The 26,265-nt window shown below is 41.2% G+C and overlaps 1 protein-coding gene across 9 annotated transcripts in view; it reads left to right on the top strand.

Annotated features, from left to right (window-relative positions):
- Window positions 1-26,063, top strand: part of RALYL (RALY RNA binding protein like) — a 258,264-nt gene extending 232,201 nt beyond the window's left edge. For 6 of the 9 annotated variants that reach the window (XM_088675666.1, XM_060277725.2, XM_088675665.1 and 3 more), the window contains 6 exons: window positions 744-791; window positions 4,127-4,290; window positions 7,511-7,624; window positions 11,215-11,393; window positions 12,604-12,680; window positions 23,184-23,320. In XM_088675666.1, coding sequence (XP_088531792.1) covers window positions 744-791; window positions 4,127-4,290; window positions 7,511-7,624; window positions 11,215-11,393; window positions 12,604-12,639 — 541 coding nt within the window. In that variant the 3' untranslated portion in view covers window positions 12,640-12,680; window positions 23,184-23,320. Of the gene's footprint in view, window positions 1-743; window positions 792-4,126; window positions 4,291-7,510; window positions 7,625-11,214; window positions 11,394-12,603; window positions 12,681-23,183 lie in introns of all 9 variants that reach the window. The other 3 variants (XM_088675667.1, XM_060277726.2, XM_060277727.2) reach the window with 1 other exon arrangement.
- Window positions 26,064-26,265: the final 202 nt, after the last annotated feature.

The following is a 26,265-nucleotide window of genomic DNA, read 5'->3' on the forward strand; positions in this document are numbered from 1 at the left end:
CCATGGGGCTTTGGCCCATCTTCATCATCTCAGTCTGCCGCTTGATTTTACTTAATGTGTAGGTTAGCTTTGATATTTGATAATAACCTGATATAATGAGACTGAAAATAAAATTCAGTGGCATAAGGCGGACTTGATTCATATCAAGCAAGCAAAGGGTGCTGCTGTAACTATAGCAGAACAGTCTTGCCAAGTGTCATCAGAGCTATTCTTATTTATAGAACTGGGATGTCTCCTGGATTTCTTTGAACGTGTTGTGCATTCTTATGATTACCGGTAATTACATTTTCATTCTGCTGCTCCTCCAAGGAACCCAGGGTGCTGTACGTGATTTTATTCTCACCAGCAATCCTGCAAGGTACATTAGGCAAGAAGAAAGTGGTTGGCTCAAGGTCACCCACTGAGCTTCGTGGCTGGGCGAGGATTTGAACCCAGCACTTTAACTGCTACACCACACTGGCAATTAGATAATAACAACAGGATTTTTTTAAAAAAAAATCAAATCTAAACCAGTGTTTCCTTTTCACCTTGCAATCCTTGCATTTTTAGTGAGATTGTGACTAGTTCAAAGACTCAAATTTCAATATTTCCAAACAATAGTCAATAAAAGTAACAGGGATGAAACAGTCTCCAGAGATGCAGACCTGAATTAGCATTGTAATTTCAGAATGTTATATAATGCTATTTATCAGATAATGCAGTCATGTCAACTCACATGAATTCATTTGTGGTCTTTTCCGCAGTGGCTATGTCTTTGATTATGACTACTACAGGGATGATTTCTACAATCGGTATGTGCAGCTCTTATTACTGTCTTTGTTTCCATATATTATGCTCCTTATTTGACCTATTTTCACATAACAAGATCAGAAAACCTTTGCATTTGTTTTCTCATAGGACTCAGTTTGTTTTTATTGCTTGTTTGCATTTCTGGTTTATATTCAGATTACATCGTATCAGGATGATAGCTCCATTTGGGGGGGTGCTCTGTGCACCATGACAGGCTTTCGTTTCTGGAATAATCCTGCTCAGGGCTCAGGGCTTTGACTGGAGGTACTATTCAGAGGACTGGGTCACGAACTGGCATGAAAGGCGACATTTCCAACAGGATGAGAAGGGAAGGGAGCTGTTGACCAATGGGGCAGATCTGAGAGGCTCCACCTTGCTCTTTGTACAATGGGTTGTGCCTCAGCTGCAGCAGCTAAGACACATTGAGAACAGTATAAGATATATTTATTGATATATTTTCATGTGGCTGTGTTGGCGTCCTCACTCCATGCAAAATCCTTTGTGAGACTCAGGTTACATGGACTACTAAGGTATGTTCAAGATGCAGGTCTCATAGTATTTCTCTGCAGCATGACTTAGTTAAGAATCCAGATTGGAAATATATCTGAAATTCAGCAACTCGGTATGGTGCTGCTCTGGCTGAATGTCTTCCACAAGTGTGTGTGCTGTCTGCCATCAAGTAACCCGTTAATCTGTAGCACACTTTTGCAATACGAAACCAAGTGGGAAATCTGGAAAACGAAGCCAAGAGCTACGTATTTCAATAAGAATAATATGGCCTACTAGGGGACGACAGGAGAATGTCCAGCAAACTGGTCAAGAATTTATTACCATCTAGGGTAGAATTTAGAGGCCTTTTTCAGATTGGTACTTATGATAACAACGTGGGCAGCCCTTTCACCTCTTCAAGTTCTCCTCCACCGCAATATACTCTATTCAGGAGCCAAATGTTCAAGGCACTTCACAACATGATAGCAGATTAATGAGAAATTGGGGCAATCCTCCTTCCTACATCCTCCTGGATCTGGATCCCTTTATCCTTGAAATACATGTCTTGCCTCCTGTTTACTTAAAGCTGCAGTTGTATTAACTATACCGCAGCTAAGCAATTTTTGTTCAAATGACCATATACACATTCATTCCAACCCTGATTTTCTCAGAAGGAAGTCCCTCCAAGTTCAGTGGGATCCTTTCCTAAGTAAGTGTGTATAGGATTGCAACCTATAGAGGGTATTGAAGTCAGTTTTGTGTGCCGTGGTCACAGGACAACCCAAAAAAAAATTCACACACCACACCGTAAATTAAGTTTAAGGCTTTTGGCATTATTTTGGCCACAAAATACAACCAAAAGTGAGTGGTTGCTTAGGCATTGGTTAATCCATCTGTCCTTCGCCCTGGGACAGATATGCACTGACGTCCGCTAGCCATCTAGGGAAGTCAGTAGGTAAACACCCTGTGTGTGTGTCAGGCCCTTCCACCTCTCCCCAAATGTTCCCCGAGGCTCTTTGCTCTTGTATGGCCCAATTCCCCTTGCAGGGGTACCGACGAGAGCCCTTCGAGCCCCAGGATTCCTTTAACGGAATACCTGTATAAGCAGCACCAATTTTGAGGGGTAGGCCCAGCCTTTCCATACCCCTCCACCAACCAATTTTTAACCAATGCCTAACCGCCAACCTTACAAGTTGTGACGATTTGCTACGCAGTAGGCAAAAACCAAATGGCAACAGCCAATCAGCCAAATGGACAAAATTCCTACCAGGCCCCTGCTCCAAAGCAAGCGACCCCATGACAGGCATAGCAATGTCAATCGCAAGAAGCCCTTAAAGAGGGTGTTGCACTTGGCAAAAGTGAAACTGGCAGTAGCATGCAGGAGTTTATAAAGGCTATGGCTGTCAATCAAAACTTGCAACATGGCTTTCTCCCCAGCAACACAAAATACGCCCAGTCACTCAGTGGCCATCTTGCCTAACCTTCCCAGCAACCCAAGGGGTTGTCCCCTTAACCCTTCCGCAACTCGTGCTCTCCATGAATAGAGAGCCCATTTTAGCTAAAATTGCTTGGTGATTTGAGAGTACGTCAGTTGAAGCTGACAATACTCTATCAGTTTTTTTATCTTCCACTAATAAAGCACCAGGGGTGCCAAGTTGAATAAAATAGTGTGGGGGCCCAGGTAACCCTCACCCCACATAACTGATCACATGATGCAGTGCACACACACCATTTGAATGGGAATGCCCATCAACTGGGTGGCGGGAGGCTCCCTCAAATATTTTATTGTGGGGGCCGAAGCCCCAACGGCCCCTAGGAATTGGCTTCTATGTGAAGTGCTATGTCATTTCTAGGTATAAGCAAATTTCAGTGTTTCTCTCCTATCAAAAGTACCTCAGACTGACATGCCTGTAGGGATGGGGGAGAAACTCAATTCATTTCACATTTAACAGTGAATGTACCTAGAATGCACTTTCTGAAATAATGCACAAACCAAAGCAACCCTTCAAAATTATTAATTTCAGTATTGATGCTATTAGAGATGGGTGCATAGTCAGTTTCAGTTCCTTCTATTTTCTCATCGTTCCAATCTGAAATCGTGTTCTCTACATTTCCATATCAGTTTGTGATTTTTTCTCTCTCTAAAGAAGTGCTCTCAAAAATTAATCAGCATTTTAATTCAAATTTTTCATAATATACACATGCAATTTTGCATGTAATTTTGCAGGTAATTTTCCCCTAACATAATGCATTTGGATGCTATTTTCAATAATATAGGCTTTTAAATGCACACTTTACCATAGTGTATGCATTCTTTTACACATTACTTGGCTGGAAAAGTGATTTGCTAAATTTGGAGAAGTGCTAATTTCTTTGATGAGATGTTTCAGTTTAGTCACATTTCATTTCCATGATATTCACCATCTTAAATTTCACCATAAGCATTACTATGAAGGCAGCAAATTACAAAGTTGAAAGTATGAATTTAGAGCTAGGCTGTCAGCAGAGCTACAGTGTGTGTGTGTTTATTTTTTAAAAAACCTCATATTATTACTTGGGTGAAATGAAATTATGAGGTGCATGTTTTTCATACTCCAAGTTAAGACGAACTAATAATGGTATCCTTCCCTGGAAATTACAGCTACTTACTTGGTCATGTCTGAAATACAAATATGCTTCTTAAAAGTACAAAGGTCCTTGAAATCTAATTTTTTAACTGTCATGCAAGCCATTGATATTTCAGAGAGAGCAGTTTTCCATTAGAAAGTAGGGAAATTTAGTCTGCATGATCTCCCTGCCATCACACCATAACCAAGTGCTATGAAGCTTCTGTTTCCATTCCCTTAAGGTTGTTTGATTACCACAGCCGGGTCCCTGCAGCGCCTCGTGCTGTAATTCCATTAAAACGCCCACGTGTAACTGTCACAGCGACTCGCAGAGGAAAAGGCGTATTTTCCATGAAAGGGGGATCAAGATCTACATCAAGTGGAACTTCATCATCGGGGTCAAAATGTGAGTTCTATATTGCACCGCCAAAGTTGCCTGTACGAATGCTATGCTTAATGCAATATATGTGGAATTCTAAGCTCATCCCATTGCTAAAGCTTTAAACATTAGGTTATCATACTGAGAGCGAAAAGTTGTTTTCATTGTAATGGTTTAGTGAGAAGGGATGCATTCACTTAATGCAGACTATCGGCGTTGTTGTTGTTTTTTTAAAAAAGAGATCAAAGCTCATTGCATGATAACCAAGTCAGGCATAGGCAAACTCAGCCCTCCAGATGTTTTGAGACTACAACCCCCATCATCCCTAGCTAACAGGACCAGTGGTCAGGGATGATGGGAGTTGTTGTCCCAAAACATCTGGAGGACCGAGTTTGCCTATGCCTGAACGAAGTCATAATAAGTGTAGACTCATTGATTTCAGAGAGTCTACTCTAACATTGGTTATCACCTGTTGGCAAAGTTGGATTTGCTGTTCCATAGTGGCAGGAGCCATGCCGCAGACTCATTGATTTCAGTGGGTCTACTTCACACAGTGGTGGAGCACAAGTACCCTCCATGTCGTGATAACTGTCCACAGTAACTGCCTGGGACAGCAGATCTCAGTTATAATAGCCAGGATGTGTGCTGTTTACATCTCTAAACAGTGGGATCTTGAACTGCATCTGGCACCCCAAAGGATTGCAAGGATCCAAGAACAGAAAGCTATTGTTGTTGCTGCTGCTGCTGAAGCATTATAAACAGTCTATGAAGTACAGAGCACTGCTGAAAGCCTGTATAAGTTATTCCCTTGGAGTGCCCTGCAGCTCTCTACAGCACAGTGTGTCCTTTCTGGAGTTCCTGTCTTGTGTTTGAAGAATGTAAGAAACTCTTCACAAATGAAGAAGCTGCAGACTGGTCGAGGCAGACATAATTCCCCTGTCTTGACAAAGCCTTAAATCAGTTGTGCTGGTTTCTTCCCTGCTGTGTCAGTGACTGAAAACTGGCATACTAGTAGGGCAATGAATGTTGTCAATGTTGACATTTTTTTTTAAAAAAAAACCTCTTTGACACTGAATGTACATTTTCACTAACGTGGGTTTTATATTTGTATGCGAAGGTGGCTAGGCAAAAGGCGAAACCTTATTTAAGCCTTGTGTGTGTGTGCATGTCCTGAGGCTGAAGACTGATTCATAAATTAAGACCGCATTCATAAATTGCATAAAAGTAGTCCGTCACTCGTTTCCTTTCCCACTGTACAATGGAAAGTGTCCCTGGGAAGGTCCCCCCCCCCCCGGCAGTGGGATCTTTGAACTTTAGATTAGAGGCTCACAGATCTCACAGTGGGTAACATTTCTAAGTCCAACAGCTCCCTTCTGGATCAAGCCCGTGGCTCATGTAGCCCAGCATCTGTTCTCACAGTTGCCAACCTGATGCCCACAGGCAGGGACCAAGTACAAGGGCACTCCCCACTCCTGCAGTTTTCAGCAACTGGTATTCAGAAACCCTGTGCCAGGCCTGCTTTGTTTTTATACACAAGAGGAGCAAGATAGCATTCTAGGTCCTATATGGATTTTTGTGTAGCTGCAAAAGTTTTGGAGGGTGGTCTGTTTCTAAAAGCAGCAAATACCCTGTTTCCCCAAAAATAAGACAAACCCATAAAATAAGCCATAGTGTGTCTTCTTGAGGAAAAATAAATATAAGACAGTGTCTTATTTTCGGGAAAACATGGTAGTCCACTAGAAGTAGAGTGAGGACCTCAGTCAAGCCTGAGGGGTTTGCATATTGTTTTGACTCTGATTAATTTCTGACCTTTTTTAAAAAAATTGAATCCAATGAAAATATAAATCTCATGTAGTATACTTAAAAAAAAATCAGCCAAGTGACAACTTACTTGTCATTTTCCATCAAAAGCGGAAGCAGATGAATGCTGCTGTATTGATGTTCCATGGCAGACTTTGCTTTCTGCAAGTAAAACTGAAGCATCTGCTTTGTCTATGTGAAATTGCAAATGAAGAAAGTATTAAGCAGTTTTCTCATTATTTTGTTTATGGATCTGGACGAGCTATCTGGGAGCAAAGTGTTTGTTTTTTCATAAATCACTTGTGACTTCATGACTGTTAGACAGTTTTTACATGATGGTGTAAGTTTGATACGGTATTAGATCAATGGAATATATAGCATGTCTACCAAAATAAGCCTGGGGAGTCAGACAATTTTGTAGTTATGATGAATGGGAGCAGTTTTCATGAATGTTTTCACATCGGAAAGCACCCACACACACACACCTCATTCCAGTGAATCTTCAGGCATTGCATCAAAAGTGGAAGATAGTTTGCTCTCATTCTGAATGACTTGACCTTCAGAAATGTCACCACAAACTCAAATATCTTTGGCTGTCTAGTGGCATGCATGAGATAGCACATATGACTCTTCACAGAAAGAATGAGACCAAATGACTAGTGAATAGACCTTGTTCAATGAATGCAACTACCACAATGCAACTTTCTTCTCTGATCTAGGCTGAATGAAATAAGCCATGTAGATTTTGTACCCAGGGGTGGCCTGAGATGTTTCAGCGATGGGGGCACAAACTTCTTAAGGATACTCCCCCACCAGACGAGGGCAGATCTGTTCCAGATCCCCCTCCTCCCACCCAGCAGTGGGGCTTCACAGAAGCTGGTGCAAAGCTCTGTCACATTGCTGGGTGGAGGGGGGAGATTTCCCCCCGCCTAGCGGCAAAGCTGGATGGCAGAACGTCTCCCCTCTTGCTGTCTTGGTAGGAGAGGAGGTATTTTGCAGAGCTTTTCCTCCAGTCCCTGTCTGACGTTAGAGGCTGGAAAAAGCAGTGGCAAAGCTGGGTGGTGGAACAAGATGCCACCCATTGAATGGGTCTCGCCTGAGGCGGCTGCCTCACCCAGCCTCATAGGTGGGCCAGCTCTGTTTTGTACTGTACTTGCATGGAAAATCCCAAACACACTTTGCAAAGGACATATGAGTCCTAAATGTGTTTTTTACATACATGGATGAACATAGAAATAGTGTGCATTTGGGGGGAAGGGCTGAGAGGGAATATACTAACATTCTAACTTACCCTTCCCTGAAGAAATAGTAAAACAGAAATAAAAATATATGAGACAATACCTTGAACTTCAGTTTTCGCCTTTATGAATAGATTGTGCTGGGATACCTTTGTGTTGAAATATTATTTGTGTCATAGTTGGTACCTTTTGTTCTTTTTTCTCTTCAGTGAAATCAGATGAGCTACAAACAATCAAGAAGGAATTAACTCAGATCAAAACAAAAATTGACTCTTTGCTAGGGAGGCTGGAGAAGATTGAGAAGCAGCAGAAGGCTGAAGCTGGTACGTGGAAATAATCTGTAGCTCTTGGCAGCTCATTAAAGGGTGAATTAATTCTGTGCAAAGTTGTGAATCATATCGTCAGTTCTATGGGAGAGGCAATTTTGGAAATACTGGCGTGCTCACATTGAGGATCAGAAAGAGGCTTTTTGAGTACAACCTTATGAGCCACTGAGCAGCTAACAACTGTTTAAAGACTAGGCTTAGCTATTCTCTTGGCTGCATCCATGCAACAATTTACCTGGGAGTAATCCCCACTGAATTCAGTGGCACTTATTTCAGAGTAGATAGGCCAGTCTTACAGGTCAATCATATGCATATGGGTGCACAGTCATTTCTTCATCTCCCCTCGGTCTGCATTCAGAAGGTTTGAGGTTCAATCCCAGGTATTTCCAATTAAGAGGATAAGATAGCAGGCACTGGGAGAGCCACAAGCAGGTACAGTAGGCAATAATGAATTAAATATTCCAATAATTGACAAATATTCCACCCTATGAAATAAAGAGGCTGCAAACTGTTTTGTCCTCGACAGAGTGCAATTCTGCTAATATTTACAAGAGTATGGCAGTTTGTTTTTAAATTTTCTTAACCACTCTTCATGCAAAAATGGATTTCAGGTTGGTACCGGTATATAAAGAAATGTAAATTTACATAAACCTTGATCTCTCCACTACTTAGTGCCGCTAAAGAAGGCCTCCGTTGGCCCTCTGGTCAGGCCACTGCCACCACTAGCAAGGATAAGCACTTAAGCTATGCTGCCAAACACTTTAGGAAGAGCTTCTTCCCTGCTTCATGCCAGTGATGATCCAGTTCCAATGATCTCATTACCACTGTCAGCAGAAAGAGGGAGAAGGGAAGGGCAATAGAGCTTAAGAGCATTGATGCAGCCTCATCCCATCATTCTGCATGCCAGGTGCCTTGACATCACACACCACGCTGCTGCCTCTTCTGATGCCCGGGTCACAAAAGCATCTTGCACTCAGAATATGCCATCTGGAGGGCCACAGGTTCCCCACCTCTGGACTTGCTCTGCATACTTGCTGTAGATTAAAATAAAAAACCTAGGACGTTCATTGCAAGGGACTCTGATTAGTGGTGAATTCGGAAATGTACATATTCATAGTGCAATGGAAAATCTATTAATTGCACACCCTCTGACACGTCGCAGGCATCTTCTGGGCCATGTTCCCACGTGAGTCACATGACCCACACAAGAGCACGGCACCCCAAAAACAGGATGTCCCAATTTAATTGGGACAGTAGAGGGGAATGTTATTACACAAAAACGTCGACAGAAATTACGCTGTTAACGTTGGTATTTTAAACATTGTTAACGTCAAAACACTGCAAAATAAAGCACTTTCCTTCTGGGATGGCAAATCCCATGAAGGAGGAGTCAGCATAAAAGCTATTAATATGCAAAGAGCCTCCATGGGAGCAGGAAAAAAATACGGGTTTTTTTGTGTGAAAAAGGCTTGTGAATTCATTTAAATACAAATCAGATCTTAGACTGTCATTCTGCACTGACTCATAGACAGCTGAATATAAAAAGATAGCTCAGAGCATGTTAATCACGACTGAACTGACAGGTGAGCATACTTAGTATTATTATTATTATTATCATTATCAACATCAATTTATTAATCGCCTTCTACATAGTCGCCTCAAGGCAATGTACCCAAAAAAACAAAAAACAAAACCCCAACCTAGATTCTTTTCAATACTGGTTATGCTAGATGACTGGGTGGGGATTTGAACCCTGATCAGAGTGGCTCTTTTGTGGGTTCTGGGTACAAGAGAGGGAGAGAGAGAGAATCTATCTATTCTGTACCGTGACATTTAAATTCATAGATGGTATAATGCAACCATAGTACTTTTGGGTACCAGTGATTTAAATCATGTGCTGACTCTGTCTTCAAAATCAGTGGGATTTAATCCTGCTTAAATGGCTTGATTGTGAACCGATATGTTTCAGCGAGTTGCAGCTGATAAAATATAACAATGCCGAATCCTTTTTATCTGCTAAAGGCTTACTTCTGGTCCTCCCTGAATAAAAACAATCAGCTGCATTGCAAAGGAGAACGACTTGAAAAGTTGCAGATTTTTAAGTGGCAGATATTTCAAACAATCTATTATAATAGGCAGAATATACAGCATGAGCTGCTTTCAGCCAACAGTGGGAAGCTTAAACAAACATAGAAATGAAAAACGGGAAAGTTTTAATGATCTTTTATACACTATACTAAGGTCTGTCTCGCTTATCTTTATGGAAGTTATAAAGGGACAGAAAAGCAATGTGTTTATACTCAGATCTCTTATTTTGCTAATTAATTCTGTGTTTTAAATCTGGCAAGCTTAACATGAGTCAACAGTGTGGTGCAACAGCAAAAAAAGCTAATGCTATTTTAGTCTGCATCAACAGAAGTATGGTATCCAGATCAAGGGAAGAAATAGTACTGCTCTATTCTGTTTTGGTCAGACCACACCTGGACTACTGTGTCCAGTTCTGGGCACCACAGATTAAGGATATTGAGAAGCTGGACCGTGTTTAGAGGATGACCAAGATGATCAAGGGTCTGGAAACCAAACCTTAGGAAGAGCAGTCGAAGGAGCTAGGTATGTTTAGCCTACAAAAGAGGAGATTGAGAAGAGATGAGATAGCCATCTTCAGATATCTCAAGGAGCAAGGCTGTTTTCTCCTGCTCTGGAGGCTGGGACCCAAACCAATAGCTTCAAGTTACAAGAAAAGAGATTCCAACTAAACATCAAGAAGAGCTTTCTGACAACATGAGCTGTTTGAGAGCAGAGCAGACTCCCATAAGAGGTGGTAGACTCTCCTTGCTTGGAGGTTTTTAAGCAGAGGTTGGATGGCCATCTGTCATGGATGCTTTAGTTGAGATACCCACATCACAGGAAGTTGGACTAGATGACCCTAGGGATCCCTTCAAAGTCTAAAATTCTATGAGAGTGGCAATGACTGAGGACAAATACCAGAAGCAGTATGCATGTGAATACCAGTTGCTGGGGATCCCAACCAACTGAGTATTACTGCACTTCTGCCGTGCTTATGAGTTTCCCAATGACATATGAGAATATTGTGAGAATAAAAGATTGGACTAGCTAGGCCTTTGGTCTGATCCAGCAGGCTTCTCTTCTATTGCCCCTCGTTACATTTGCACATGCATCACTGCAACCATGACAGTATGAAATTTACTTTTAGAAAGATAGATCAGATGCTCAGGAGACCAGTATCACTTTCATAAGTGTGTAATGTTGGTCACAAATATGAGTCTGAAACTAACCCTCCAACTTACTCTCCTCTTCCAACTTCATCATTCGAAAAGCATCGTTTTAAACTCGGGGGAATTTCAGAAATAGTTTGTGATGGTGCATAGGGAACTCGTATTCAAAGGCAAATATCCCGCTGGGCATGTATCAGCTTCTTAGCAAGCCAAAAGAAGATCTCTGAACCTGGGTAATATATTTGGTATCATTTGGGGATTCAGAGAATGTATTCTGCTGTCTATAACACAGTTCCATTTCTGGAAAAGGGGATCTTATTTAAGCTACATTTTTTTCCCCTTTTCTTATAGAAACCCAAAGGAAACAAATAGAAGACTGTGCAGACTTGATCCAAGAGGAATCTATATCAGAGAACGCTGACAATTCCACAGAGGATCCTATAGAGGGAGGTTTAGATGCAGATGGAGATGGCGGAGAGATGACTGATGGGATAGACGAGGACTTTGACGAGGATGGAAGTAACGAGCTGGTGAGAAATTTTAAATACTGGTAGTTGTATATGTAAGCTGAAAAATTCAAGAATGAATGTAAAAGAACAGCAAAACAAATGCTATTAAAAGCTGAGATGCTGTTTAGAGGTCCTTTGAAAAACTCTTAAGATGGGAGACACCTGGCTTGAGAGCAGTACATGTGAAAATGATCTAAGAGTCAGGGCCGTCTTAAGCATATCGGGCGCCCGGGCGCCATGGTGCGAACATCGCTCCGGCGCCTCCGGCCCCCCGCCCTTTTTCCCACCAGGCCCCCCTGGTGGGCGCAGCGCACCTGCCGCGGGCACAGCCGCACAGCACCCCCCCCCCGGCGGCCCTGCGCAACCCAGCCTTGCCTTAGAGCCAGCTCTGCTAGGAGTCTTGGTAGACCACAAACTTGACATGAATCAACAGTGTGATGCAGCAGCTAAAAAAGCCAATGCAATTCTGGGCTGCCTCAATAGGAGTATAGCATCTACATCAAGGGAAGTAATAGTACCACTGTATTCTGCTCTGGTCAGACCTCACCTGGAGTACTGTGTCCAGTTCTGGGCACCACAGTTCAAGAAGGATACTGACAAGCTGTAATGTGTCCAGAGGAGGGCAGCCAAAATGGTCAAAGGCCTGGAAACAATGCCTTATGAGGAACGGCTTAGGGAGCTGGGTATGTTTAGCCTGGAGAAGAGAAGGTTAAGGGGTGATATGATAGCCATGTTCAAATATATAAAAGGATGTCATATAGAGGAGGGAGAAATGTTTTCTGCTGCTCCAGAGAAGCAGGCACGGAGCAATGGATTCAAACTACAAGAAAGAAGATTCCACCTAAATATTAGGAAGAATTTCCTGACAGTAAGAGCTGTTTGGCAGTGGAATTTGCTGCCAAGGTGTGTGGTGGACATAGCTGCCAAGTTATCCCTTTTTTAAAGGGATTTTCCCTTATGCTGAATAGGCTTCCTCGCGAGAAAAGGGAAAACTTGGCAGCTATGGTGGTGGAGTCTCCTTCTTTGGAGGTCTTTAAGCAGAGGCTTGACAGCCATATGTCAGGAATGCTTTGATTGTGTTTCCTGAAGGCTATCAACCTAAAAGCATAAAACATACCCTCTGCCAGTTTCATAATCACATTTACCAGTAGTAAACAAATCTGGAGGGTCTCTGTAGAACTCACCTTTGACTAATATGCTTAGGATAACAGCATTTCTCTTTGATTCACAGTCCAGCTGGAATGTGGACCAATTTAGTTTTTGCTGAAAAGAATGGGATGAAATAAATTTATGGAGCTTGATCTTAACGTACGTTTACTCTTAAGTCTCCCTGCATTCCTTGAGGCTAACTCTCAAGGAAGCACACGGCCTCTCAGGCTAGGAGTATGCAACCTGATTCTCACTTGCTTTGTGGCGAGATCGTTCTGCATGATAAAACACAGCACACTTCTCTCTCAGAGCTGTAATTGCACTAGCACTAGTCCAGCTTCAATGGCATGATGTTCCGTCTTCATGTAACGGAAACGGGTAGAAATAACCTTTCTGTGAGGATGACAGCCTCTTCTTTTAAAAAGCAGCAACAACAACTATCAGAGGAGATCTATGCTGCTCTATTAGAGCGAGGAAAGCATAGCCTGGAAAGAACTCTCTTTTTTCAATATTTAATTTGAAGGACAAGCCTTGAGTTCTTTCCTGTTTGGAATGGAAAACACAAGCAAGGCTATGTATTTTTTCATCATTGTTTCATGGACTCCTTTAATTTTTTAACCCAAAAGAAAGTTATTTTGGGGGTGTGCACCTTATCTCTCCAGCACAGCTGCACAGAAGCAGTTTTCAGCAGCAAGCCTGTCCTCCCTGCAGCAAGGTTACTTCCATCCCTTTTTCTAATTCAGGGGTCCCCAAACTAAGGCCCGGGGGCCGGATGTGGCCCAATCACCTTCTCAATCCGGCCCGTTGACGGTCCAGGAATCAGAATGTTTTTACATGAGTAGAATGTGTCCTTTTATTTAAAATACATCTCTGGGTTATTTGTGGGGCCTGCCTGATGTTTTTACATGAGTAGAATGTGTGCTTTTATTTAAAATGCATCTCTGGGTTATTTGTGGGGCATAGGAATTCGTTCATTATTATTTTTTCCAAAATATAGTCCGGCCCTCCACAAGGTCTGAGGGACGGTGGACCGGCCCCCTGCTGAAAAAGTTTGCCGACCCCTGTTCTAATGTGTGGACAAAATCCTGCTCTTGACATTTCAGTGGGGGTTTTTGGAGAAACTTTAGGTCTGTACCAGGAAGAGACCTATTTTCAGCCTGAGGCAAAGCTATATTCCCACCAGGTAGGGGTGGGAGGCACTCTCAGTTTTTATTCTCTCAGTTTCCCCTTTTTCCAATCTTTAATTGTGTTCTTCACATTTCTGTAGCAATTTGCAATTTTAGAGTTAATTTCTCCTAATAAAGGTAAAGGGGCCCCTGACCATCAGGTCCAGTCGTGTCCGACTCTGGGGTTGCGGCGCTCATCTCGCTCTATAGGCCGAGGGAGCCAGCATTTGTCCGCAGACAGCTTCCGGGTCAGGTGGCCAGCATGACAAAGCTGCTTCTGGCGAACCAGAGCAGCACACAGAAACACCGTTTACCTTCCCGCCAGAGCGGTCCCTATTTATCTACTTGCACTTTGATGTTCTTTCGAACTGCTAGGTGGGCAGGAGCTGGGACCGAGCAATGGGAGCTCAGCCCATTGCAGGGATTCGAACCGCCGACCTTCTGATCAGCAAGCCCTAGACTCTGTGGTTTAACCCACAGCGCCACCTGGGTCCCTATAATTTCTCCTAATAAACATATTTTAATTCAGTTTTTAATAATAATAATAATAATAATAATAATAATAATAATTTATTTGTACCCCACCCATCTGGCTGTAATAATAATAATAATAATAATAATAATAATAATAATAATAATAATTTATTATTTATACCCTGCCCATCTGGCCGGGTTCCCCCAGCCACTCTGGGCGGCTTCCAACAAGATATTAAAATACAGAAATCCATCAAACATTAAAAGCTTCCCTAAACAGGGCTGCCTTAAGATGCCTTCTAAAGGTCTGTTAATTGTTATTCTCTTTGACCTCTGGTGGGAGGGCATTCCACAGGGCGCCACTACCGAGAAGGCCCTCTGCTGTATGTACACATATTTTGCAAGCAATTTTCCCTAATATGTTTTGTGCTTTTATCTTGTATTTTTATGCTCTGAACCATCCTGTGATCTTCAGACGAAGAGCAGAATACATATTTAATTGATATAATATAATAAATAAGATACAGTGCATTACTGTATGTTATTTTCATGAATATATGTCTATATGCATTTCCCTGTATTTATTCACTGTTGTAAACATTGGTTGGAAAACTGCACTGCAAAGTTCGGACCAGTGTGAATTTTGTTTTTGTTTTTAAATAATTTTTATTGTTTTTTTAACATATAACAACAAAACATCACCAACACACCAACCGCCAGCAATACCTAAAAGAGAAAACAAGAAACACAGAAAACAAGAAACACAAATAAAAACATTAACATAAACATAATAAAAAACAAAAACAAAAACATACATATACGATAGTTCAAAATCATTCATCTTTCCTGACATTGTAGGTTGACTTCCTCAGCCCCCCTTCCTGTGGTTCATCTTATACTCTCTTTAGCAATTTCCTAATTGTCATCTTAACATTGTTTCTTTCTATCTTAAACATGTTTATACACCAAAATTCTATAATTATCCTTTTCATTATAATTTACATATAATTTACATATTTATCTATGACAACATCATACTCCTCTTTCCTTACATATTACATTTCTACCTTAAACATACTTATTCATTTAATTCATATTATAAAATTCTTAATCTACTTTTACACAATACTAAACTAAAAATTCTCTTCTTTATACCCACGCCTCTCTTCTAAGAACTCCCCCATCTCAGTCAAAACCATATTTCTATAATTAACCCTTCTAATCACAAGGACCCTTTTACGGTCGGCAAGTCTATATAAACAGTCCTATTTCAATCCGGGTTACCCTATTACATAACCACTTATAAACTATTTATCCCACCCCCTTCCTCACCTTTCTTTCTACCCTCATTCCTTCAACCTCGCCCCTGCTGTCCTGCATCTTTCTTCAGTCCTGTAATTCTAAACACCCCTTTTCTATTTTCTATGATCATCTTGACTCCCTGGTCCGATGTGTCCATCTGTCGAGAGGAGATATTTTTCAATTCATGCTGATTTTTCTCAACTAGTTTTTCGTGCACAGATGGACTCTCACTCCTTCTGTACCACTCAATTTCTTCTGTATGGACTGGGGTGCCCTCACCCTTCCCCAGTCCTTCTTGTTGGGTTTTCTCCTCCACTTCCGACTGGACAGTTGGACTCTCACTCCTGCAGTGTGAATTTTGTAGGGTGCCTGTGTTTTCTTTTTCATATTATTTCAGAAAGTATGGCTAATATAGGTTTGGCTTTAAATGCAAACTGAACTGAATTCTTCCCCTCCCACCCCATCCCTACCTCTAGGGTGTACTCAATCCTTGAAGTACCTATAGGGTGGTGATGGAAAATAGACCCACTCAGGACCATAGTTCAGTAGTTCAGAATCTGCTTTGCTGATCAAAGTGACTGGGGCTATCCAGTCAGATGGATGGGGTACAAATAATATGATTATGATGGTGCAGAAAGCCCCAATTTCAATCCCTGGCAGCTTAGACTGGGAAAGAATTCTGTCCAAAAACCAGTGGCTGGACTTTTCTTGTAATTCCAGGCAATGCAATGGAATCTGTTAAAATACATTTACTTTAACGGACATTTTTGCATGTTCCGTGAATGCACACAATGTTTGCGAGCAACTCCTAGCTTGCTAGTAGCTTCCTCCACACAGATTGACCATATTATAGGCCCAAGCTCTGAAACTTGTTGGAAGACATGCATATTGTGTCTCATGTGGTGGCTTCAGATCCAGCTTTTAGTGTGGGTCAAACTACAGAGCCTGGGGCTTGCCGATCAGAAGGTTGGTGGTTCGAATCCCTGCAGCAGGGTGAGCTCCCGTTGCTCGGTCCCAGCTCCTGCCAACCTAGCAGTTTGAAAGCACCTCAAAGTGCAAGTAGATAAATAGGTACCACTACAGCGGGAAGGTAAACGGTGTTTCCGTGTGCTGCTCTGGTTCGCCAGAAGCGGCTTTGTCATGCTGGCCACATGACCTGGAAGCTGTACGCCGGCTCCCTCGGCCAATAACGTGAGATGAGCGCCACAACCCCAGAGTCGGTCACAACTGGACCTAATGGTCAGGGGTCTCTTTACCTTTTCCCATGTCTCCTAGCAGGACCCACCACTGATGCCTGGCCTTGGCCCTGCTTTGAAAAATGCTTCCAGCCTGACACTCTGAGCAGCACCAGGTGGCTGGATCTAGTTGCCATTTTCATTTCCACAGTGTGTCTAAGATAGCATTTATCAGGGCTGTGTGAGAAATTAATTTGATTGCTAAAACCTGCCACCCGGTATGGCTTGGAGTGCTGCTGTCTACCACTGCCAGATAAGCCCACCAGGGTCCCAGTGACTGAAGCAGCCCACCAAAGAGAACTTCCCCCCAGGCCCCTCAATGCCAAAGCTGTCAAACTCTGGTAAAGAAATTCAGAGCACAGTTTGCCAACCAACAGTATGAAGGATATCAATAGAATTCCTCTCAGAAATTCACAATGCAGAAGATGGGGAGTCATGCCTGCACTATTTTTGTAATTCTGTCCCCTTTTCTCCTGTTTCAGATGTGGTAGCCATTTTGTGTTGTGCCACACACCCCATGGCAGCCATTTTGTTACTGCTACTCATATAGCTGTCTCAGCCCTGTCCTACAATGAAATGAACCAAAAGAAGCTGGAATTCAAGGGCTTGTCTCCTTATGTGAGAAAGTGAAGCCTGAATACTACATATGCTGTGTGAACAGAGCTTAGAAGTCAATGCCATATAAATTTAGGATGGTGGTAGTTCATAAATTACAGGTATTTTGGCCCTGCTGTTCAGACAGTCCCTGCATAGTCTAGGAAAACTTTGTAGTAGACACAATAGCTGAAAGCTGTTGCTTGCAATGAGATCTCTTAAAGTTGTAACAAAGGCAGCTCTCCTAACAGTTTATTGATTTAGAAACAAATTTCAATCCCATTCATCATTCTTTCCCGTTATTTCTGCGAAATAGATAGTGCCTTTCAGTTGTCAGTGTGTCATCTTGAATCATAGCAAATAATTATTGTCCTCTATTAAAAACAAAATGACATGTGATAAATAACTCGGCAGCATCGGGGTCCTTTCGATCCCAGAAAGGAAACGATATTTCTAATGAAGAGGAAAGTGAAATAGATAACATACACAATGACATCACACTTGACAGTTACAAGATATCACTGTGTGAGCAAAAGAAAAGAAATAAGATGTTCTCTGCAGGATATATTATAAATCGGGATCTTCCTAACAGAAAGCATGGTACTTTGGATAAGATGTGAGTTTGTCCAAATGTTTCAGGTGTAATACTTTGTATATTTCTTGAGGTATTGTATGTTCTACATTCTAGTCACCCTTGCCACATTACCAACCCCTGAGGATAGTGCCTACTGAAATGGAGCGAAAGCACTAAAACATTCAAGAGCCACTGCGCAGACTGGGCGTGCTATGTTTTAAGAAGGAAAAACCTGATTCTTGGGAAAAACTATCACATCAGGGGGAGAGTTTTTAACTAGAACTTTTTTTAAAAAAGTTTGGGCTGTTTTTTTTTAATTGGGAAAATATTGTAACATGTAATCCTCCCTGCCAGGGCACTCTGAAGTGATACAAGCCCAGTGGAGCTCCATCGCATAATTATTCTAAATTCGTAGGCTGGCTCTGGCTCAAGTTTCTCACCTGTATTTCAGATTTACTGTTGCAACCAATTAATTTTTTGCTGAGGTTTTGCAATATCTCCTTTGCAGCACTAAGGAAAGATACGCTGGGCTTATGTTTTATGTGCTCCAATTACTTTGGGTCCAACTTACGTACTTACATATTTTAACTTTTTGAGAGATTCTTTTTTTAAAAAAATTGCACTCATTGAAAGAAGTCACCATTCAATTGTGGCCTGAATTCCTCTTCACTTCCAATATGTTTTCCTTAGACATAGCTGACTCTGAATAACCATGACTAAAGGAAAAACTGTTGCAAAAGTTGGGACACGATTCAATGGCAAATGGTTCAAATAAATAGTTCACCAATGATGTGCCTTTTCCTCCTTTGCTTTTATCTTTTAAATTGAAACCCAGTCTGTATTGCTTCTGGACATCATCCTCATTCAGGGACTTTACTACCTCAGCTTACTTCCAAATGCATGCAGAAGACCTCAAGTTTATTCTCCGTGCTTCTGGACATCATCCTCATTCAGGGACTTTACTACCTCAGCTTACTTCCAAATGCATGCAGAAGACCCCAAGTTTATTCTCCGGCATCTTCAGAGAAGGCTGGAAATTTGCCCTGCCCGAAACCCCGGAGAGACCCTGTCAGTTGTGTAGACAGTACTGAGCTAGATGAACCAATGGTCTGACTTGGTATAAAGCAACTTCCTATATTCCTAACTGTTTCTACATTAGCTTAAGCTGAAGGTAGAGCACACCGAGTCACTTAAGTCTACAGCTCAGCTTCCCATCCCTGCAGATACTATTCCCACCACTGGCTTTCCTCTTTCTCTACTTGTGCAGCAACGATTCTTCATCCTTCATAGCAGATCAGCTATTTGTTGCAAAACTAGGTAAAAACCCAGAGACCTTTGAACATTGTTGCACCTCTTTGCCAACAGTATCATAGGCATCCATTTTTCCATTCTTCAAATAGCAGCATAGGCCAGTGTTTCTCAATTTTTTTGAACTTGGACCTCCTCTTTTCAACTTCCCAATCCAACAATAATTTGTCCAAAACATGAATGAATGGAGGTTCTTGTGCATGTTTGTATATGCTCTGCTGCATGCAAAGATTTGCCACTAGCATTAGGTGCAGAAGAAAACCAGACATCTTCAAACCGTTTATTAAACAAGATTCAGGCTGCAGTCCTATACACACTTACCTGGGGTGAAGTCCCATTGAACTTAGGGGAACTTACTTCTGAGCATTGCATGAAGAAGTTCCCAGAATTCAACATCTGGCAGCTCTCTGATATTTCAGACAGGTGGATTTCCAAGCTCTACCTGAAGATGCCAGATGTTGAATTCTGCAATACATGGGCTCTACCACTACTAAGCTACAGCCCTTGCAGTAAGTTCACTTGGTCCTTCCATTTGGAGCTCTCCAAGGTCCTGCAACTCCAGCATTACCTAGACTCAGTCACCTTCAGGCAACTTGGTATTCTCCCATGGGCTCGAGGTCAGGACAAAACACAAATCTAGTTAGCTTTGACAATGGAACTATGCCATAGGCCCTCAGAGTATTCTTTGAGGCACAGATGAACTGAGTCCTGATTATTGGTTGCTAGCTTCTTCTCTACAACCTTCTATGAATTCTTATTCCTTATGGCTTTCAGAAAGCGGGCAAGTGACTGGCATATCTTCTTAACTGAACCAGAATCTAGAACAGCCTATCCCTGTCAGATCTCTTCAGATTCAGTCATCTCTGATACAACCACCAGTTTTTTCTACATTTTTAATATTTGGTTAAGAGACATAATATATCTTCAGGATACAGTAACTGTTGGCTTGCTACAGTTGGCTCTTTTCATTTTCAGTAATGAACATCTGATCATCATTTTCTGACACCTCTCCATTATAGAAATATTGCATGTTTCATCGGTGTCCAGATGAATGGAATTCTGCTACAATTTAGATCGTCAAAGTAAAAAGGTGAGCTGAGAAAGGAAAGAGGGAAAAATGAGGCAGAAGGGTTTGTGAAATGAAACAGACAGTAAGAGAATAATAGGGAACTGAGTGGATATATCCAAGTATCACCTGATTATGATAGTTTAAGCTTTCAATAAGTTTAAGCAATCATTTCAATTTGCACTTCATTTTTCTGAGAAAAAGCATCACTAAGAAGAAAATTGAAGATGTACAGGCAAATCATTATTGATGGGAAGAAATCGTAAAAAATAAAACACGCAGTCAAGAACAGGTCCAGCTTTTGTAGTAATCCTTCCTTGACCTTTCACACCAGCGACTTTCAAGTCCATCTTCTTGTCACTTCCCTTACGCAAACTTAAAGCAGAACACCTGTTCCTTCTCCTCTGTACACATGTGCCCTACTTTAAAACAGCTTCGAGTCTCCAGTTTCAGTATTTTTCCCCTCATGGCTCTCACAAATTTCCCCCTCTATTCCTTTCCCCAACAACATGCACACTACCTACCTACATCTGCTGCCTTATCAATCTTGAGCTGCCAAACGTGATAGCTCTCAAACACAAAGGGGTTGTATTCACCTAAGTCCTACTCAGAGTAGAGCTGTTAAAAGTTAGCCATATCAGTTAATGTCAATGGGTCACTCTCAATAGAATTAGCATTGAACCCCCCCCCCCACACACACACAAACCGAGCTTCTCTAGTTTTCACCAAGATTGCCTGTTAAACACAACTCAACACAACTGACTTAAAGTGATTCATTTTACAGTGCCATCAATAGAGTATGCAGTGCAGACTTACAGTATTGACTGCTGGTAGCTCACAGAGGAAATAACAACTCTTGGCACCATATGGTATTATTGTTTGGGTGTTTGTGGGCTTAAGGGTAAATGACAGACATGCAGCTCTTTCTCTTGTGTTTTTTTTGGGGGGGGGAGGTGAACATAACACTCCTCCAAAAAATCTGCTTAACTGATGAAATGTTGGGCATTGGGTGTGTTGAGAGTGTGCATTTCATGGCTTTAAGTGACAAGGACAAATTATTGGTAGAGTTGTTAAATTACAATATATTATAGATTCCAGGTCTATGGTTCTATATTTTGTTTGATGAGTTTCACAAATATGCTATTGGGTGTTGTTGTTGTTGTTGTTGTTTGTGTGTACACGCACGCCCTTTTAGCAAATCTGTATTTTCACTCATAATCCAAAGCAAAGTGGACCTTTTTTTTCTTTCAGGTGATATCTTTCTTTATAAGAACACCAAATGAAAGCCATATGGTTTGCTGGAATTTAATTTGATTCCATCTTTGTCGTGCGAGGGCGCAATTTATATAATTCCTTAAAATAAACGATTTCCCCCATAAATTAGTCATCTTGTGGGTTTTCAAAAAATGTCACAGCTGCCACACAGCCAAAGATAAATTATATAGAATTTAGCTGAATAGAACGAAGCAAAATTAGTTTTCTATTGCCTCAGGTTAATCAGACCCCTGGGGGAAAGTGGGAGGGAGACTATATCACTCTGGAAGTAATAAAAATGTCTTTTGATGTTCAAGTTGCTCAAGACTCTGTGACATTTTGGCTGGTCCTAATAAAAGTATCGCCAAACTATGGTTTGGGGTTTTTTAAGATTATGACTTTCCACCCCACCCTATTGAAACATGCCAGGTGCGCCCTGTCCGAAAATTCTGTGGCCATTTTGCTTGTGATTCAGACTTAGTGAATGTTCAACACAGCTTCTTAATAACACCAAAAGTGTGTCCACCCCTTGGATCCAGACAGTTCGCGATGCTCTTTCCTCATTATAACCTGCAGAGCCTTTTTGGCGCATATAGCGGGCTTGTGAAAAGATCTCCAATAAATAAGCCGAAAATCTGTTGCTCTTTGTCTTCTTTGTCTTATTATAATAAGAGAGCGCAATTAGGGAAAGGGAAAGAAAAGACTAAAAAGAGCAGGATTCTTTGGAGCTGAAAGGTGTGGAGCAGCACAAGTTGCATTCTTACAAGCTCTATAGAGCTACTTCACCACAATCAGGGCTATCTCTGACGCAAGAGGAAAGGTCGGAGGAAGAAAATACATTTCTTCTCTATAGAGATAATTCCGCCTGTGAACCTGCTGCTAAAAATAGTTAGAAGGCATTTACGGTTTAAACGTGAAGCGGACCCAGCACGTTCTCCAGCATGTTTTCAAGAGTGGGTGATGTGGAAACAGCCCCACGTTTTTGTCAACCTCTGCACAATATGCAGGAAATATTAATGCTTTTGACTGTGGTTCCACCACTTCAGAAACAACTGCTTGGCCAGCCTAGCGTGTGATTAAACTATAGCACCTTTATTCATTTTCTATAACAGGAATCTAATTTCTGTGGCCTTTTAAATGTGTTGTGGGGGGAGGTTATTGGTTCTTTTCTCTATCTTTTTGTTATGTATTTCGTGTTCTCATTCTGTGTTTTTATGTTGTGAACCGCCCTGTAATCTTCAGCTGCTGGTGGTACACTAAATGAATAAATGAAACGGAGCAATTTCCATTGGGTAATTGGTAAGAAGGGAGGAGCTTTCCAAAGCTTTCATGTTGATTACACACTTTTTAGACGTGCATCTTTTCACGACACAGTAATTCAGTTTTACTAGCAAACCTGAGGTTAAACTAGCCCCTTTCCAACTGCAGGTGGAGTGCAGGGAGCGTTCCTGCGACACACCTAAACGCTGCAGCCAACACACTAATGTGTCATGACACAGTTTAGAAAGCTCTGCACTATGGTGCTGATCCAAATTAGATCCCCACCTCCAGCTATTTTTTTACAAAGGAAAAAGACAGCGGTCATCCAGTCACAGATTCCCTGCATCACATTTACTTTTGCCCACAGTCTCCTGTCACTGTCTCTTAATCAAAATGTTTTCAAATTAAAATTTGCATTTTATCTTACAGTTTCTACAGATCAAATGAATTTGGAATGACATCCAGTCCCCTTGGAAACCAAGAACATAATAATTCACAGACTCCTCCATGTGGAAATGTGAGCTGCTGTTTCTTGCTGGCTAGCAACATCTTTGACTCAATTTTTATGGGGCGGGGAAATGAATTTACTTCTTGAAATGGACATTACCATTCAAAACTTAGAAATTCCATTTCTTATATGTTCTAAAGCTGTACAATTGTCAGATTTATATGGTTTAGATTGTAAATGTGTTTTTTCCTGGCTAATTATTGGTATTATTTTTTTAATTTTGATGTCAGAAGGCCAATGAATTGTATGATAATATGAAGGACATGTTTAAAATGAAGGAGACACTGTATACAAATGTATATTTGTAAAAGCTATTTTTATGATTAGCATGTTTTATGGTTCATCATATTAAAAGTCAGGTGATATTGCACTTAAATGTTTACAGCATAACAAAATGAGATCATGAAAGATTTATGATCTAATATGTTAAATAGTATTTTAATTATTTGTATTTATTTATATTCCTGTTTTAGAGCCAGTGCATTTATTAAGAAGTAGGGTCATATTGGAGGTCAAAGTAATATCCATGCTCAGATTTATTTATTTTTACATCATAATGCCAAAACAAATATAATTTGGATATAGTAGTTTTGTGCGCAATATATATCCCATTGAAATCAATGGAATAACTACCACTTATTTCAATACTCTGAACTGTGCTCTTGAATCTAAGGATGTTGTAAAGCTACACAGATACATTTGCTGCTCTCTGACATAACCATATGTCAGACAGCATGGATTGAAACATGATTTTATTTCTTTTAAAAAGAACAGTAATACTAAAACTTCCAAGAGTGTTGCCAAATCAAAAGTTGGCATGTTGTTCGATTTCATAATTACTCCATAACCCACATTTTCCAAATTGCCAGAATTGAAGTCGCATGATCATGGCAGTATGTTTGGGGTTGGCAACCAAACTTTGTAGGTAGCTCCCCATAAGGTTAGTCCAATGACCTGGACTTATTTTAAACCAAACATCTATAATCCTACCACAGTTTGCCTGGTGTTAAAATTGCCCCGAGCGATTTGGATGCACCTAACTGAACAGAGAGGCAGTTCAGATTTCTTCGTGGCATCCCTGCCAATAAAATATGAAGGAGGCCCTGGATTGTGCAATATCTTTCTCTGCCTTTGTTTCTCATTCCTAAGTGTTTCTTGTGCTCTCAAAATAAGGCTGCCCAACTGTATGTTAATTTATTCTGTGGTTTCTTCCCCACACACCTCACCAAATCTGGTGAATTTTTCCCCACATGCTAATTGGAAAATATTTATAGATACACTAAATATTGTACAGCTGTGACTGCTTCTGCTCCAGGGAAAGAGCTGGTGATTTGACAATGCTGAAAATAAAACTGCATGGATCAGAAAAGCCTTTCCACCACCTCAGTTTCTCTCCTCTGCTGGGAGTACCGTACCATATACCTCTGCACACGGGGGAAATGGGTCAAGAGTTTTGGGTTGTTGTTTTTTTCCTTTCCAGAATTCTCACATTGTCTTTTTACATAGTTCAGTTTTATGATTCCTAAATAAAGCTAAAAGTACATTTTAGCTTTTAGTAATATTAATATATAACTTCTCTTAAGTTTTAATGAGTTTCCCAATGTCAGGGTGTTCTTGTGTAATTAAATTATTTGGCCATTCTTAACAAGATTCAGGGCCCTTTCAGATGGGGGGATCACATGGTCACTAAACATGTGGGGAGGGGGGCATCCCCATTCTGTCACCCACACAGGTTTGCTACAAACAGGCCACTGCCCCCACCCACACAAACTATCTGAAAGGTGCCTTACAGACTTGACAATGATACTTTCTCAGAGTACTTTCTCTAGTGCATAGAGAACTTTTTGTTCAGTTTTGAGAGACAGAATATTTATTTCCCACGATTTCGTGTCATCTTACATACACCTTCCCTACAAATTACTGACACCGGCAGACCTATAAACCACAGTGCAGAATACTTCTGCCACATGCTAGTTTCTTAGCACAAATCATTCGTACAATATGCATTTAGGTAGGGACATGGACCAAAGAATAACTTGTCATTCTGATAACCTGGCGAGCAAATCTGAATAACCCCAATTTAGAAAACCACCCCGGTCAGCTGGGAATATGAACCTGTCAGATACAAAGTCAGGCTTATCAGTCCATCTAGTCCAGTATTGCCCGCCTTAACTGTGTCTGACACACAGGTCCCCCCTAGCCCTGCCACCTATTTGTATGTGAAAAGAAGCTGCTCTACCTCCATGTGCCCCAGTCTGTTGCTTTATTACAGCATTTGCACTTGAGCATGCTGGTTTCCATGTATGCACTTTCTTCCTAAGCTCATGCAATAGTTACAAAAAGGAAAGGTTCCCCCGCCCCGCCCGATCCCAAATCTAGCATGTGGAGCATGATCCAGCTTCTCCTTTACTGTGAGTACATCAGCCACGTACCTCTGTGACACAGGGGGACCAAATTGTCTCCATTTGTCATCCAATGAAGGAAACCAGATTCTTTTTTATTTCTTCTTTTCACTTTTCTGTATCCTTACATTAAGTCTTGTTATATCTTTTTGTCTACAACAATTATTTCCGAGCAGGGAAAGTGGTTTCTAAAATGTCAAAAAACATTGTTACCTGTATATACTTTCTGCAGCCCTTTTCAAAGCCATGGTAGTTTTTAAAAATCTATGATAGGAAGTTTATTTGCACTGAATATATTGCCCATGTGTTCTCGTGTAATCATTTCATGACGGTTCTGTTCCAAAAGTTGTAACATAATTTTTACATTCCTGTAAATAAATATTTTCTCTGACTAATGCACTAACTCTTTTCAGTAGTTCCTACTGCCAAATGCTGGTTATAGATACGGAGCAGTACCCCAAATACATTCAGTCTGCCGTGCTGTACACATTTACCTGAGAATATGCTGCACTGAACATAGTGGGTGGAATTCAATGGGGCATTAAGGTGATTGCTTGGTTAGCATGACCATTTCTGCTTGACAGATGGAACGATCTCCCCT

Source organism: Zootoca vivipara, chromosome 8 (assembly GCF_965207765.1).
Source record: "Zootoca vivipara chromosome 8, rZooViv2.hap1.1, whole genome shotgun sequence".
Lineage (NCBI taxonomy): Eukaryota > Metazoa > Chordata > Lepidosauria > Squamata > Lacertidae > Zootoca > Zootoca vivipara.